The sequence below is a fragment of the Haemaphysalis longicornis genome, unplaced genomic scaffold (assembly GCF_048455015.1).
Source record: "Haemaphysalis longicornis isolate Haplotype H1 unplaced genomic scaffold, Haemaphysalis longicornis Haplotype H1 scaffold_1, whole genome shotgun sequence".
NCBI lineage: Eukaryota > Metazoa > Arthropoda > Arachnida > Ixodida > Ixodidae > Haemaphysalis > Haemaphysalis longicornis.
In genome coordinates, this window is record NW_027526203.1 from 334005118 (window position 1) to 334022558 (window position 17441).

General features: G+C 45.0%; 1 protein-coding gene across 1 annotated transcript in view; it reads right to left on the minus strand.

Moving 5' to 3' along the window:
• Positions 1-17441, minus strand: part of LOC144152561 (pyruvate dehydrogenase phosphatase regulatory subunit, mitochondrial) — a 57928-nt gene that overhangs the window by 21936 nt on the left and 18551 nt on the right. Inside the window, exons 7-12 of the mRNA XM_077683868.1 lie at positions 10172-10296; positions 7809-7923; positions 6109-6258; positions 4597-4721; positions 4032-4224; positions 586-753 (exon numbers count right to left, since the gene is read on the minus strand). Coding sequence (XP_077539994.1) covers positions 586-753; positions 4032-4224; positions 4597-4721; positions 6109-6258; positions 7809-7923; positions 10172-10296 — 876 coding nt within the window. The remainder of the gene's footprint in view (positions 1-585; positions 754-4031; positions 4225-4596; positions 4722-6108; positions 6259-7808; positions 7924-10171; positions 10297-17441) is intronic.

Sequence of the window (17441 nt, forward strand, 5' to 3'; positions counted from 1 at the left end):
CCACACCTTTCCTATAATCGGCCCCTCTTTATGCTCCACTTATTTTGCACTAGGAACGAACCAATGTTGAACACAGATGTGGACCTTGTAATTAGTTGTGCTTTTCAAGACCCTGCTCAGGATTCATCCTATAGTACAAGTGTAGTGGCTGTGTGTAAAATGATGTTCCCCGCAGCACTGCACAGGCACCTCTGAGATTTCTCAGCTCACTCGTCTTTCCCATGAGGAAGCAGGATTTTGACTGACGCAGTACTTCTGCACGTATGGCAAACAAAGCCCCACAGATGCTACGAGGTGCCACTGAACTCCCACTGCTGCATGGACTCGTGAAAAACAATGCACAGAGGATAATAAACTAACGCGAAATTAACCACGGTAAAGCTATTTTGAGTCACAACTTGAGAAACATGCCACGGTATTTCTGACTAGCAGGTTCAATAGCTGCGCCACATTTACACAGGCTGGCAGTGGTTCATATAATAGTCTTCAAAGTCTTGTTCTCGTTCAGTAAGCAAGGAGAAAGTTTCATGTGGCACTGATTTGTGCATTCCACTTTTCTACAACTTATGGCAAGAAATCAGTTACCTGTGAGGATGTTTGGGTCACTAGACGTGTAGTAGTGTGGCCGTTCGTAGCCCATCGTTTGTCCGAACACTGCTCCGGCAAGCTTGAGCCGAGGATATATGGGCGACATTCGCAGCTCTCGTCCAGTTTGAAATTCTACAAATGGGTAGCACAACCTGTAATGCATACCTGCAAAAAAGCAAATGGTGTGAGGCCTATTTTAATTCTTTCGTGAAATTTTGAGAGTTGCCTGCAGCCAGTGCCAATACTGGTGCAAAACACATTGCAAGGCTTTGAAAAAAAAAACAGGGTACGTAAACACGTCTGATTTTGTTCAATTTTTAAAACTACCTACACTTTGACAATATTAAGCCGACACAATTCGCATAAAATAAGAAGGCCTGTTTCTCTTTCCCTGTGCTGGGTAGCACTACATGGGTAGCACTACATAAGGAGGTAATAGACAGTGCCACCAATTCATTCACACAAGAATGCTACATTTTTTTTTACCCAAAGGTGAAAGAAATAGGGGTTTGCAAATGTTCCAATTCGTATCGAGTATGCAATGACTTGCTGGATAACTCAATTCCCTGTATTCAATGCGTAACAAGATCTCATTGTGAGCAAGGGTTTCTTAGTGATACGTGACATGCGTTAAGACAGTACACACGGCAACTGGTGACCGTGGAATGGGAAATGAGCCCACCGTGCCAGAGACACTTGAGCATGCACAATAATGGTGAAAGCACCGCTGCAAGCCTTGTGCTGCCCTCTAAATTCCTCCTTATAAACTCTTTTTTCTTAGCCACTGTGCCAACACAGCAGGAGAGATTGCTGCTCAGGGCATTTACTGTAAAGCAACGCTCAAGGCCCAAGCTTGGGTTTTGAGAACTGCTCTGCATGTGTCCACAAAGGTTATCCGTTGCATGTGCTGCGATGAAAATAAATGGCCACTTGAGTTTTGCAACTTGAGTTTTGCACTTCAACTTCGCTGAAAATTGGACAGTTATTCTGCCAAATGAAGTCCAGTCGTACCACTGGCACAAAACACAGGTTTCACTGTTTACGTGCGTTGTAACTACAAGAAAATCAGTTCAGAGCTGCAGTAGTCGGCGATCACATGCAACACGATACCGCACATGCGTGCTATGCGCTCCACAAAGTGCACGAATGCCTGGAAGAAAGTGCCCCTGTGTACAGCGACGTTGTTTACGTTAGTGACGGTGCAGCCAGTCATTTCAAGAACAAATATCAGCTGTATGAACGTTCCAGAGCAAACTACACGTCTGCGAAGTGGCTGTTCTCTGCTACCGGACACGGAAAAAACTCGTGTGTTGGAGTTGGTGGTATTGTAAAACATCGCGCTTCGTTACACAACCTGAGGGCAGGCAGCACCAACGTCATTCGGTCAGCAGCTGAAATGATTGCCGAGTTGCAAAGCAAGCTAAAGAAGGTGACCCTGATTCACGCATCTACTGCAGGAATCGAAGAGTTTCACATGGAAAAGCGCGAAGAATGGAAGTGTCTGCCACGCACCCGAGGCATCCAGTCCTGGCACGTGTGATCCGTCACGAAGGAATACCCAAACGAACAGCGTTTAACTGTCGCCAGAACCGCTGAAAGTGAGCCCACTGCCATTTGCCCGTTTTCAGTTTCCTGTGCTTGACTGTATGAGCGCCCGAGGAAGCTGTGGAGCAGATAATATAAAGATTTTACTTGAGTTGTATTCCCACACGTATGCCTTTTGCTGTGTTCCTGACTGCAAATAATTAATCACGGTAGTCTGACAGCCAATTTCCAAACTTGTGTCTTTTTACTTGAATAAATATTCTTGTGAAGAAAATCTGAAATCCCTTCAGTAATTTACTCGTGCTGTGACCGAAGCGCCATAATAATAGAAAATTTCGACCACTCCTACCACTTCTACCCGGTATAACCACCGGAAAAACTTTTCCTGTTGTTTCGAATCCTTCTTTCCTTTCCCTATAAGAAGAGTGGCGTTCGCAAAGGAGCGCTTTTGAGCTGGTATCGGCCAGAAAGTTAGCTCGTTAAAGAACACATTAGGGAAACAGAGGCGGGCAAAAAAAAAAAAGAATAATCTCCAGAATAGTTTTTTCGTTTGGGAATATTGGAAAGAGATTGACCGTGCCGGCATGTGAATTTCCGCCCGTGTACACCCGCGCAACGTCCGGCAACAGCGGCCGGAACTTACCGCGGCGCGCCAAGACGCGTCGCGCGAGCCCCAAGTTTGGCCCCTTACAACTTTGTTGTGAACAAAATGATGCAACATGTTTTTCCACAGTTTTGTTTTCCAAGTAAAGGAGTCTTGTTTCCGCAATTTTGAAGAAAATCGAGTATGTTTTTTTTTTTATATTGAGTTTTGAATTTGCGCAGTTTCTGAAAAAGAGCCTAAGTTATTCAATTTTTTCAGTACTTATAATTTTCTACAAACACCATCTTTTGCTGATGCGTTCAGACACGTATGGCCAACAAAATGGCTGACTGACAAGTTTTTCAGAAAAGAAGAAATGTAGATAGGGGGCGTCAAAAACAGTAACAAACTATCGTCTGGGACGATTTCACGATTTTTTTTTAATTTTTTGTTCGCTGCTGGACGCTGATTTTGTGTTAAACTGATTAGCATTCTGGTCTAGTTTATGGCCCGAAACATTTTATACACACCCCTTGTACTCCTTGACGTACACAGAGACGCAAACTTGAAAAAATCTGCAGTTGCCGGAACCACCGCTGCGCTCCGGGCACATTCAAACATTCTTTTCTCCCGAACTACAACCTCAGGAAAAAACAAACTTGATCTTCGGGGGTTTCCATATTGCGCGCATATATAATAAAAAAACAAGAATGAACAAAAAATGGTCGTGCACACACATGTTCGTTCTCTCGTGCAATCGCCCATATTCGGGTTTGACTGTATTACACCAATTATTCACTTCAAGGATGTCTGAAGCAAATCATTATTTGCTTCATATTCGCTAAAAAGGCAAAAATCACTAATAGTGCACCTTCACACATCCTAAATAAAATTTGGCCCTTGGTGTGAAATAAATTGAAAAACGGCATTTTTTTGGCAGACTTGGGATGGAAGGTACAAATAAAAAGATATTTTTAAGTAGGCATTTCTTTCTAGCGAAATTTGTTTTAATTAGAAGTAGAAATTTTACTAATAATTTTGGTATACACATTTTTGCTCCTATTAGCACTCTTCAATTTGAGATAAAATTTCATTATTTGCCCCTCTAGCTAGACTATTTTAATTTCTGAGAAGTAAGCCAGGCAAAGCCAAATGATGTCATCAAATGCAGTATCAGTCAACCTTACATATCACAGTTAACATTCCTATGCGACAGTTAAGCATGCATAAAAGAGCCATTTAGGTCAAGCAGTGTTTAACCGTATTGTGTATCTAAAAAAACTGGACTGCACATAGCTTCCAAACGGTGACATACCAGGTGCCTCAGTCATGCGATCCCGCAGAAAATGGGCATTGTTGTGAATTCCAATGAACCTTCGGATATCAATATCCCACAGGTCTAGCTTCGGTTCTCCTCTGGCAATCCACTCAGCCGTGACTTCTCCCAATCCACCAGCTGCCTCGATACCAACAGACTTCATGCCAGATGCTACAAAATAGTTCTTGACCTGAACAAAAGAAGACAGAATTAGTTCCCACAAACTACCTTCGCGCCAACATTCCCAAGCTGCTGTATACCTACCTCTAAGTGCAAAGGCATCCCTGTAGCTACCAATGACTACACTGCTCACAAATGGGTTCGTGTATGTTGCACTACAGTTTTGGTAGTGACACTAGCTCACGCGAGAAACTCAATTCTATACTTATGGCATTTGATAAGACATTTTGTTGGCTATAATTACTTGCACGCAAAACACAGCTTTTAGAACTAGGCACCGTGTTGCACTGGTAAAATATTTCAATGAACGCAATGATAACGGCATATTGGATCATAACGACATCTTCCAGTTTGTTCTGTGTTCTAGAGCACGATGGTTCACCTCTGGCGCTTCTCCAATAATCCAACGGCAGTCAGGCGTGAAGCTCTCCGGGCAGTTGTAGAGTTTGTCCACCTCCACATTTCCCAGGTTTGGAAATCGGAAAAGCATCTCCTTCAGCAGCACGTCTGTGACATAAAAAAACAAGAAGACAAAACACATCAAAATTCTGCATTCTGATTTCACCCTTCACAATTATGGATTTTGAAAACTACTGGGAAAGGTGGACAGCATTCCAGTTAGGCAGTGTGTCAACAGACAGCACACAAAACTAGTGCCACTTGGGAGACCAACTATACTTTGGTGTTCTCTTTTTACGTCTGCTTTTACTGCAGAAGAGATTTCTCGCTGGCCACTTTTTTTTTTTTTTTTTTTTAGGTGCTGTCACAGGGCAAAAGATTCTGTGCAGCGGAGTGATGGGGAAGTGTTTCGTGCCGTTTAGCAGGAGTGGGTATAAGTCCTGCCAAGGAAAGTACTCACTTATCAAGCTACTGGACAATGAAGTGCGGTCGTGGCATGGAGGTGAGCAGTACCACGCAATAAACGCGTACTTGAACAAACAGACCATGCATGTGAAAGGCACTCTGCACCGCACTGTATCACTGGTTGCGTTCTTATGTCAGAACGGAAGAAGAGCTGTACTTTTTAAGGGACGCTGTGCCTCCTATGTTTTGAGGGAGCACCAGCTATTTGTTGAAGATCAAATACTGGGCGGCGTATTATTTGCTAGTAGTGGCACCCATCTGTACTAGCACCCTTCTGTCTCTAAAAAAAAATGCTGTTATTTCTGGATTCCCCCCCCCATTTTTGCCCTCTGTACATGAAACATAATTCGAGCAGCAATTGGACAGGGAATCAGCAATGGATAATAGGGGAAATAGGAAGAGGATAAGATAACTATGTAGAAATGTCGCCATGCAGCAGAACAATAATGCACATGAGTAACAGAGTTGGATCCAACTGGACAAATACGCAGACTTGTTTGTTTGTGCATACTGTTAAAAGCAAAAGGGCCAATACAGGGGGGAACAAAACTACAAACATCAGTAATAGTACCAGCATATGTCACCTCAAACCCTAGCAGACAACATACACAAAAATAATTTGAAAAGGAATGGAAAGACAAAGTTTGAGAAGTTGGCCTTCTGTTTACGTCTTCGTAAAAGTGCATACTCATGCACCAACATTCTTTTTTCCCTCACTACTTGGCAAACAATAAGAAGGATAGCACCCATCTTTTCATGGTAAATACTTCTTCGATTCAGCACCTTAAGCCAGCATGATGGAAGGCACAAAAAACAAAAACAAACAAAAACAAAAAAACAGAGAAACAAGCATTTTACGTCAGTATACTGCTCGCAAAGCAGGAGCATATGGCACAGCTCAACGCGAGCCTAGCATCAGTGCAGTCAGCAAGCCAAAACCTTTGAGCATGCCAACCAGTCAACAAGGGTCAGCATATCGAAAGTCACAACACGTGGCACAGAATAATTGCACAGTGGTCTAGGGACTTACAGAACTGGTCCCAGTCCTCGGGAACGGTTCCCAGCTCTCCCGATGTAAGGATGGCAAGATCAGCAGGCTTACATTGCGGCTCGAAGCCACCGGCAAGGTAGGCTCCCTCATGTGCCCTCAAGTAGAAGTGGCCATCACAGTCGTGGATCACTGAAGGATGCGCGCACAGGAGGGAGGAAGAAGTCTTGAAAGACAGCGCTGGGAAGGACACTTCTGCCGTGAAGTCTTTTTAGTAACCGCATACTATTTTACAACTCCACAAGTGCAAGCCTGCCAGACTGCAAAAAACTGAAGTTCACCAAGCGGCTGCGGGGAACGGGAGACGCAGCCTTCTATTTTTGCAGCACAGAATTTTTCATGGGGCAGGATATTGTCACAAAGTGTCAGGCAAGACTGCACAAAAAAACATCATGCTAGACTGCAAAAAAAAAAAAAAAAAGTCAAATTTTTTTTGCCATTCCAGCGTGGTGAGCTGGTGCTCTTTTCTATACCTATTTCAGATGAACTAAAGATATCACAAACAAACAATTGAATTATGTCACAAGGCGTTATGCACATATAGCTGGGATTAACTAGTGTTTTAATAACTGCACACATGGCACAACAATGAAAACTAGAAAGGAAAATCATGCCATGAGGTTTCGCATTTATTTCACCCTGGTCAGATTTTTTTTACTTGAGAAACATGGAAAATCTTTTACGAGCCATTAATGTGACAAATGTATCTGTTCTGCATGTTAGAAAATGTTGGAATTCTAGAAACAAACTTGACACCAGCTACACAAGAGACAGCTTGGAGAAGGGCTGCAGAGTTTGTGAAGCATTTGTACACTCCCCCAAATCTTTAACTAGCATGTGTGAGTGACGACTTTTCTGTATGCGAGCACCATATGACGGGGGCCAAGTTGCAAAGGGGTTGAGGCTAAGTGCATGCTCAGAATGTGGGCTCAGCTGGGCTCATCGTCTGCTAGGCTGTTCCTTCTTAAGAACGTCACCCCATACAAGCGCGCTGCAAACAAGCAGGCAGCGTACGCAAGCGTATTATTTTGCTCGTATTTTATGTTCAGAAGACCAACACTGCCGCAACAAACTGAGCAAATGAAATCTAAAGATATGCCGAACACGCCAAATCATGAAGTAAGCCGAAGAACATATATTATTCATTTGCTAGTTCCAGAAGTAAACGTTTTTTTCTTCTGTAGAAAGTTCTGCTGCAATGCTGATCTTCGGAACATAAAATACGAGCACAATAATTTGCTTGCGCACGCTGCCTGTTTGTTTGCAGCGCGCATGTATGAAGTGACGTTCTTAAGAAGAAACAGCCTGGCAGACAATAAGCCCAGCTGAGCTTGCATTCTGAGCATGCGCTTAGCCTCAATTCCTTTGCAACTTGGCCCCGTCATATGGCCCTCACGCACAGAAAAGTCGTCGCTCGCGCACACTAGCTAAAGATTTAGGCGACTGTACATCTCAATATAGCAGTGTTTTCTTCATGATCATTATTATTATTGCTTTGCACCTATAAATATACAGCTGTCACAACCAATGGTTGAGCCCAACCCTTTGTGCATGATCACAGCAACTTTGTCACCATAATGTTCCAAAGTACGGCGGTGAAATTTCGGAATCTGTAGTGCGCACGTCCTAATATCGCTACCTATGCATCACAGAGCCTTAAACATGACTAAGAACCCACTTACCAGGCATGTCAGGGTTTATCCCTTCCACAGGCATCGTGTGCAGAAAATGATGCTCACATGGGTACAGTGGAACCTTTACTTCAGGAGTACTCATTTTTCCAACATGCCGTCCAAGCTAAGGAAGAGAAAGAAACACACACTGAAACACTGGCAAGAATACACCCGTACAAAGAACTTTTAATGTAAAATAGCCTTAACTTATCCTAAACGCAGGCAATGCAAAACATGGGCACATCATCAGTCAAGAATTCCACTATTACTCAACATAGCTCGAAATACGCAACTACCGTATTTACACGATTGTAGGTCGACCCTTTTTTTCAAATTTGACAATCCAAGGTTGGGGGGTCGACTTAGAATCGAAATCAACCGTCTACCGCTAGTCACGGCAAGAGAAACGAGAACTCAGGGCTGCTGCGAGGTGGGGACACCTTTGCACCCTCGTTCCCATGGTTATGGTCGTAAGTGTGAACCGCATGGGGCGTTTCTGCTCGCGAAAATGCGCCGCTGACACCGCAGCTAATGCCACCCGCGTGCGCTACGCGATCGGCGGCGGCAACATGGCGGCGTCACCAACCGCGAAGAGGTCCGCGTAGCTCCAGCGACCGCTCCTAACCGCTCTTTAAGATATCACTGAAGGCACAAACGAAGGCGTTTGTGCAGGATAGGAGCTGATAATATGGTCGAAAACGACACTATAAAGCATCATCCGCGCCGCTAGGGAAAGCGCCAATCAAATATCCGCCACCGTGGTAAGCCTAAACGTCTCCGGCGGCGCCAGCCGTCTGTCCCAAGCGCTTTCAAACTGCCGGCTTGAAGAGCGCGCCTCCCCATTGGGGCAAGTCGTCAGGCTCCTCCTACTGCCGCTCCCGACACGCGCGAATCGCGTGAAAAAACACTCTATGAGGTTCGGCCTTAAAAGCAGTAGAAGCTGCCGCGCGCGCGGAGTCGTTGATGGGGGCATCAAAAAGTCACCCGCGCACGAATCGCGTGCAAAAACGCGTCAAGAAGCGTTTTATTCGTATAAAAAAAAAAATCATTAGCGAATCCCTTGATTCAATGCACGGCGCTAACGTAGCCGCCATGTTTGTTTTGGTATCGCGCGGCAGTGGCCGCTGCCGGTTGCTTCGATGGTTGTCATCTCGCAGCGAATGTATTTTTCCCGCTCAACCTACAGCGCATTGTTATTCCGCGTGCTTATACAAAAGCTTTTCTTTTTTAACATCTACCGCGCTTACCACGAGCGCACGGCTCTTGTGGAGAGCCGCCGTGTGGGTTAAGAGCTTTTCTTTGTGATACGATTTTCTACGCGGCGCTCGCATTTTTTTTTTTTTTTTTTTTTTTGAGAGATGTAATTTTTGGGGGTCGACCTACATTCGAGTCGACTTACAATCGTGTAGATACGGTAGTTGCTCTGAAAACAAATGTTACTTCAAATGTGAAAATTTGTGGTCTTTGGCTGCTGAAAAACCATAACCTTAAACCATTTCAGGCTTTTAATTCGAAGCGGAACTTTTCCTTTATGGAGTAACTGATGGGATTAGTTGGCATTAATGAGAGGCATCATTTCCTGAACTGCAAAAAGTATTTCAAATGTCCAATTTAAAAATTCGTTCATTGCCCTACTATTTACCAGGTCAGTTATCAATTTTCTGGCAGCTGCAAAGCAAAGTTAAATGACTAAAAACTGCATGTGCGTTAACTACTAAACTCTGTGCAACTGAAATCAAGCACCCCGTGTATTATATTATATTTTACTTATTTATTTATCAATTTATTTATTTACTTTTACTTAAGTACATACTGCAGGCCAGAGGCCCAAGAAGGAGGAGCGCAAAAGCCTGAACACTATCAAAAATACAAAACCGTTCAGGACACTTCATGTGGCAGCAATGAAAAATGAGAAAAGGTTAACAGCACTGGCTATGGGGCAGAATTAAGCCCTTGCTTTTATCTACTCAAAACATCTGAAATATTGTTTATGTGTATTGCTCCAGTTGGCAATAGCAAGTGGGAAAAAAAGAGGATTTAAACACGTCGGTGCAAGCGAAAAAAAAAAGGAAGGGGGGGGGTCTGAGCGAAACGAAATGGGAATGATGAGAGCGATGAGTAGCAAGGGGCCTGAGGTACGGAATCTGGGGCAAGTTTGCAGAGTAATAACAAGTAAAAAAAAATTTATTACATAGAAACTTTCTCCTCCACTCCAATGTTTAGATCCTGCCAATTCACACGAGCTCACAAACAGGAGCCGTGTGGCTATATTTGTAATGAATGAAGTGAACAGCTCTCCTCTGAACCTTTCCAAGCAAATCTATTTTCTATATTAAACAAACACCTTGACGAACAGATGTGAATGCACTCACGCAACCGGCCGAATTGACAAAGTATTCACAGCGAATGGGCCCCCAGCTGGTTTCCACATCGTGAAGGTTGTAGTGGCTTTGCGCTGTGACCTTCTCCACTGAGCAGCCTTCCACGATCTTAATGCCTGCATAAAAATATATACGTATGCCTAAATCTGCAAGCACGTATTAAAGGGACACTGAAGTGAATTTGTCAAGCTCCCGTTTTTGCTTGCACTGCGTAGACTGGCTCAAATTAGCACACTTTTCATCGTTTATCCGGTTGACAAATCGGTAATTATTTTACAAAGCGCGAAAGAAGAAAAACTACCATGCGCGGTTTGCGGCGGCCGCACCAACTAAGGCTGTGACGTTGGGAGGAGGGGCGCCGTGATTGGACGATGCCCAAGGTTAGCAATCAAACAAGTTTCGGTTTCGGTTTCGGTTCTGTAAAACATAACCAATGGCGTTGTTGGATGGGCATTCTCAATATCTCAGTAATCATCGTACCGCGCTTCTGCCATGTTGTCGGCTGTAAAATGCACAAGATAAGCCTCCCAGGACGGCTTGTAGTCGTAGCATTCACTAGCCGAGACCTACGCAGTGCATGAACGCCCTCCGCGTACCCGCAGACGCCCAAATGTCATGCGCTTTTCCCCCATATTTAGAGCTTGCCTCCCTCATGCCTGTATCGTAAAAAGCGTGTTCGCACCAGGCCAAGGGTCTGTTCATTCTGGCCTGTGCCCACTGCCTGCAAGCAGTCGGTGCTTATGGCAACAGCACGCCAACGAGAACTCGCTAGCGCGCCAGTGCCAGCCTGCGTGCGTTTTGTGAACTAGTTCGTGTAGCCATGAACGTTGCGGCCCAAAAAAAGGTGAACTCAATATAGAAAGCATCGGCGGAAAACAAAAAAGTTAACTTACAAAAAAAAAAAAGCACTTACCCGCGGGGATTCGAACTCGTGACGTGCAAAACACTTGTGGTGACATACCTAGCGCCCCAGACCACTGAGCCACGGAGCGGGATGCGAAGGGCTTACTAATATAGCGTATATATTGTACAACCGGTTTACACTTTTATTTAGTTTTGGCATTTCAAGCAGCTTAGGTGACTATTTGTTGTACTGCGCTCGTGCAGTAAGCGTCGCCCGAGTTTCCACAGTAGCTCACGTCTAGCAATTGCATTTCGTAGACGGAAAAGCGTTCGCAGATGCGTAGTCGTGCTGCTGACCGCTGTGCTTGTTCGCCCAGCGCAAAAAAGTGCTTCCCGCGCCCTAGTTTTATGCTGTACGTTTAAAATATCAGTTGATTTTATTTCCTTAGTACCTATATTGACTTCGCTGACTCTTCTCCCGCCTTCAAGAGGCCTTATATTTTACTACTGGCGTACCAGTCAGCGAAGCGTCGCATGTGCGCTTGTGCAGCGCTTGTGTGAAGCGACCTTGACTTGGAGCTAGATACAGTGTACAAACAAACCAAGTAAAGAAAGGCACATTCTTCCATTCACAAACGTGTCCTGGCTTCGTTTCAGCTAAGCGAACGAATTGCGACCAAGCAATTTTTTTTAACCTCCTTGATTGCGACGACCCGCCGGCGGCCGGCGGACGAAACGCTGGGCCGACTGACTCTGTCTGAAGGCCGGGGAGCCATGCAGTAGCGCAGACAATTGCCAGCTCATCCCCTCCTGACGTCACACGAAAACGCCACAGAAAATGGGCGAGCGTAAAGAGAGGAGGACAGCATTTTCGAATTAGTTTTTCTACTAAATAAAATTGCGTAAACGCGCCTAGAGTGGTCGAAACATGGCCTGGGGACTCCGGACAATTTGCGCTAGTAATCCCGCAATGTTAACATATCACTTCAGTGTCCCTTTAAAAACTGCTGTAATGTGCCATGACTGTCTTAACCAATAGGTAAAACTCTGCCTTAGTAAAAAAAAACTCTGCCTTAGAGGATATTTCAAGAAAAAGGAGCGCTGAAAAAATCCCGGGAAAAAGTAGCGCTGTATAAATGCCTGTTTTGACATAAAGGCAGAGAATAACTCTTTTGTGAAGCACACCTCTTTGAAGCTGGAACATGGCTATTTTAATGTAGCCCTATGCTTTTGAAGTCTAAACTTTCTTGCTTAACGTCAACCATTCTTAGAATTAACGAAGGCACTTCTTCGCATGGCATGAACAAACATCAGGCTGCATGGCATAAAGAAACATTAGGCTATAGGTAGTTCTCGCTAACTAAAATTGATATACTAATAGGGATAAGAGACAAAATCCCAGAGCCATATTATGCAAAGCTGGAAGTTCTTGCTGCTAAACGTTAAAAGTTCATCCTGCTAAAAGTTAAAAAGCTTTCAATGCCCATGATGTATGTGGTTGCTTCCAATACACATAGTATACGTGGCTCCTTAATAAATTATGTTGCTAAGAAAGAAGCAAAGGTGTTGTTACATGCAACAGCAACAAAAACTTGCTGTAATGAAAACTACTTAATGTGATGAACTTTGATAATTCAATGCTGACATCAAGAAATCACAGCACGCAGAACTCATCTTGAGTGAAGTGCTTCAAGGGGCCATGCAGGCAAAACAAGTTTGGTTCATTCAAAAGACTGCCTCATTAAAATCATACTGACCACTTTTAACCTAAACTTCGCTCAAATAAGCTATATAATTAGGGAAAAAAAAGGTACTGGCCATCCGACCCACTAGCTTATTTCCCGCAACAGAACCTACGATGTCATATGCCCGGCTGTGCGATTGGCTAAGGCCGGCAAAAGCAAGCGTAAATTAGGCAGAGCTTATAAGCTTGCCGAACGAGCTATTTGCACTTAAATTTAAGGCACACTCTTTTTTATGCAGTAAGAATTGTGGGGTGAACAATTAAAGCTGTGAATAAACACGTAAATGCCAAAGCAGTTAGCGCGGCACTTTGGCGGCTGACACTGCCTAACACAGCCGTTGGATGCGTTACACCTGTCTGACACAACACTGGCCAACTGACATACCGTATTTACTCGCAAAATGAACGCACTTTTTTCCCATAAAACAGAAACAAAGTTGGGGGTGCGTTTATTATGCGGGGTATTTTTCCGGAAACTTTTTCGCACTGACGAAAGCAGGCTGCAACAACAACAAAAAAAATACTGCATTACATAACCTACCTTTCGCAGTAAATATACGCGTGCACAATGGGCATACAAACAGCATTTTTACTGAATTACATTCGTCTTCGTTTGTTAACGCTTCATTTCGTCAATTCCGAAATGTTTACCGGCAGCATGCTTCCCATGCCCAACTGCGTACTCCACAGCTTTAACTTAAAACTGGCCGTGTAACTGACATTTCGGCCTATCGCCTAAAAAGTGCAGGACGAGCGGAAAAGCAAGCAAGTAGCAACGCCATCACGAAAAAAAGTAGAGCTAGACGCTGACCGCACTGAGCCGACTGAGCATCGTTGTGATTGACTGTCCCCCGACGCCGCGCCAGTGTTTGTTCGTTTTTACTCCGAGAGATGGCTCAAGGTTGCATGCGATCATCATTGAGCTAGTGAAGAGGGAAAGATACAGTACAGCCATTCGTGGGACTGCAGGGTTGAAAAGTTGGGGGTGCGTTTATTATGCAGGGAAAAAAGGAAACCTAATTTTGACGACAAAAGTTGGGGGAGCGTTCATTAAGCGAGTGCGTTCATTACGCGAGTAAATACGGTAAGCGGCAAGGTAACTTACATGACCATGTTTGTCGAGTTATAGGTTGCATTTTAGGAAACGATTAGTATGAACCCTAATAAAATTCCGGCAGGTTCTAGGTTTAGAAGTCTAGCCAGATGCAAAGTGCGAACTCTGGCACTTCATCGATATTGCAGCACCATCTATGAAAGTAGGCGAAAAAGAAAATAACCAAACAGCCGTCTGTGAGATGGGAGCAGCCATGGTCAGCAAGCTATCTTTAGCTTTAAAGGGGTCCTGAAATACCTTCCGCCGATGCATGGATGTACATGCACCCAAATAAAGCAATGTATTTGCAATCTCCTCCCGCAAGAATTTTGTTAAAGCGATGAGTATTAGCTGTGAAATCGTAAATCGAAAACCGCGCATTATCGTCGCTCCAAGTTTCCTCCTCCTTTCGACTTACTCTCCGCTGTTGACGGCGCGCGAGCCTTGCCTCCCATGATGCTGCGCTCCGCAGCGGTGACGTACTTCCGCTATTGCGCTGCTCAGACTCTCGTCTGCTACGGGCAAGCTTTGTTGACACCATGAATCCCGCACGCACTCCGCTCAAGGCTGGAAAAGCGAACGAAAAATCTGGCCGCATGTATGTGGCGGTCTGGCCTTGCCCTTTCGCGGTGTACGTTGCTGGCGGCACATGACTTTTTATCGGCGGCGAACTCGCAGCCGCAAGGGGAGGGTCGTGCGCTCGTTCCCTTGATGCACCGCGCACTGTTTATCCAAAAAGCGCCGTATCAGATGTGGCCCCGCTGCATGGTGCCGGGTCTTATTTTGCGGCGGTGGTAATTCCTGCCGGCGGCATGTGAAAAAGACATTTTAAACCGCTACAGAACCCGTGCACAAAACGCTTCAATCATGTGACCAGTTCAGCTTGGGGCGACGCGTGGTGGAGAGCGGCAACGTTGGCAAAACATTCTCCGCCGCGGCTCTGAGCTTTCTAGCGCTGGAGCGAGCGCCATTTCTTTGACAATCTCAAACATCGGTTGCCTTGGCAACAAGGCACAAACCGCTCCAGAAGTCAGTTACGGTTCCGTGATCCCGGTTCAGCTTGGGGCCCCACCTCGCGACATGTGGGCACTGCAGGCGTACCACCCACTCCTATTGGGAAGTGCGAGATGCGTTTGGCATTACAGGAGGCGATGGTGTGTGTGTTGTGGACGCCTTTGTTTCGCGATGAAATGCGACGTTGTGCTTCTGCGGGTGGATAGTTCTTCCCATGGTCTGGATAATCTTTCTCAAGCGACGTACGACTCAACCTCACATGGGGTATGTGCAGTGTGCGTGGCTAAAAGCCATCGGCTTGTGCGCCAGAGTTAAGTGACTTGCTGTTCGTCCCCGCAAACCGCGCGCGAGGTGAGTACCGAATTTAAAACGGGCAGGAGGCAACCCATCCTCTGTCAATCGTGGTTCAGACTTTCAACGCATGTTGTGACGTTGTGTTCGTTAGAAACGCATCTCTGGATTGTTTTGAAGTTGAATAAAATGTATGGTCAAACCCGGGCTTTCGGCTCAGGGCGTTCATTGCGATTGCACGAAAGAAGTGCCACGGGGCTTGAACGCTTTCTTTATGGAACGTACTCAGGTAAGAGAATATCCATGTTGTGTTATGGCCGTGTTGCATTCAATACAAACGGTTAAGCGTTTGTTTTACACTTGTTTCGTTTGTCGTAAAATGCCCAAGCACTCCGGCACTCCGCTGGCAGATCAGCCGGCGAGCCGACGCTGAGCAGACGACTCATCTCTTTGCCGGAAGTGCGTGAAAAAGCCGCCCAATAGCAGGATGTCTAGCTCATGACGAACATCTGGGAATCGATGATGTAGACATGTGAAGATGGCGGCGTCCAAAAACACGAAGGAAAGGGTGAGAAAAAAACGACAAACTTTGCAACAAAAGTGTGAGCTTTCCGCTGCGCGTAAAAGAGTAATACTTGGCCCAGAGGACGTTGACGACCCAATCTAACGGTTGCGCTAGTTCATTTAGTGTGCTCAAAATGCCTTTCAGGGCCCCTTTAAGGTCCTGCTCTGGATACGTCATAGCGAATTCCACGAAAATGCACGATTTAGCGGGAGAATTGAAATTTTCGCTAAAATGTTTAATTTCTCAGTGATATAAAATGTCGTTTGATGCTGTACAAGCGCTGAGGGCGCTTTATTATAAAACACTAAATCTTTCGAATAAAACAAAATTTTATTTTGCATGGCCACTTTAAGGCACGGACAAGAAGCAGAATTCAATGTGGTTTTACTAGGTCTGAACTATTCTGTTATCAATGTATTTAATCGGTGCATAACATATAATTCCTTCTTCCAACTTCATGTTTTTGCAATAACCCGAGCCCACAAAAAATTAAACTGGCAAATGACCTTAAATGTCTTTATTACCAGTATTAGAAAACCAACAACCCCCTCTGTCGAAATGACAATGATGCGAGAACACGAAGCTTTCCAAAATCAAGTCCAACACCAAACGAACCAAGCAAGCGGACCCACATCCCTCCACCTTACCATGCACATAAGGTATTTCTTATCGTGACGGTTTACTGCATGGCGATTGTGTTCTCTAGTGCTGTACTGATGCGAGCATTCCATGGCTCTACCTAGCATTCAACCATCTACATTGTTAGCTGGAGGGGTGCATTTTCTGTCTAATTTTGCACGTCCATGCACCTCTCTCCAAATCGAACCTGCTTTGACCGGGCTGGAATGGCGCAATCAGGTAGACATCGGCTTCATAACGCGAGAAACCCAGGTTCAATTCCTATTTAATTTTTTTTTTTTCATTTCACCCATGATGATTGTGATCATCATCACCAGAAAAAGTTCGCCTTCCCGCAGTGCATTTTGGGTGGACTAGGCAACGTCAGTGAAAGGCCAAAAGCTTCGTTTTAATTGCAGAAGTGAAGCACTAATACAGGAATTGACATTGTAATAAAATTTTCTCATGGAAGCCTCAGTTACAGTTCTGCAGCATAGGCTAAAAGCATTCAATGCTGATGGCATGTAGCTGTAAAAGTGCCAGCTAACCAGCACAGCAAGTCTGGCTCTCCGTTTCATAGGCACTCTAAAAGTCACTATGTCAGAGTCATCTCAAAGTTACATTTTTCAGTCCGCACTCTAAAAGTCACTATGTCAGTCATCTCAAAGTTAAATTTTTCAGTCCGCACTCTAAAAGTCACTATGTCAGAGTCATCTCAAAGTTAAATTTTTCAGTCCCTACAGGCATGTTTTCTCCACCGTTCATGAACAGCGGACTGCCCCTGCAGTTTCTAGGAGGAGTATGGCCATGAGCACGGGTGCATGCACACACTTGCACAAGCCACTGTCAGCGTGCAGCACAAGGCTTCTCCCAATGAGGCCCTGCGACACTTAGCACTGCGCACTGCCCCCAATATGAAGAGTGCCACCGGGTACGAACTGCTCCTCGAACGGCAAAGACGTACACATCCTCAGGTAGTAGACACACAAGTATAAACGACAACCTCGAAAGGGACAACGCTAAAACATACAATAGCAACATGATACACCACCACCATCATCATCACCAGCCTATCTACACCCACTGCAGGGCA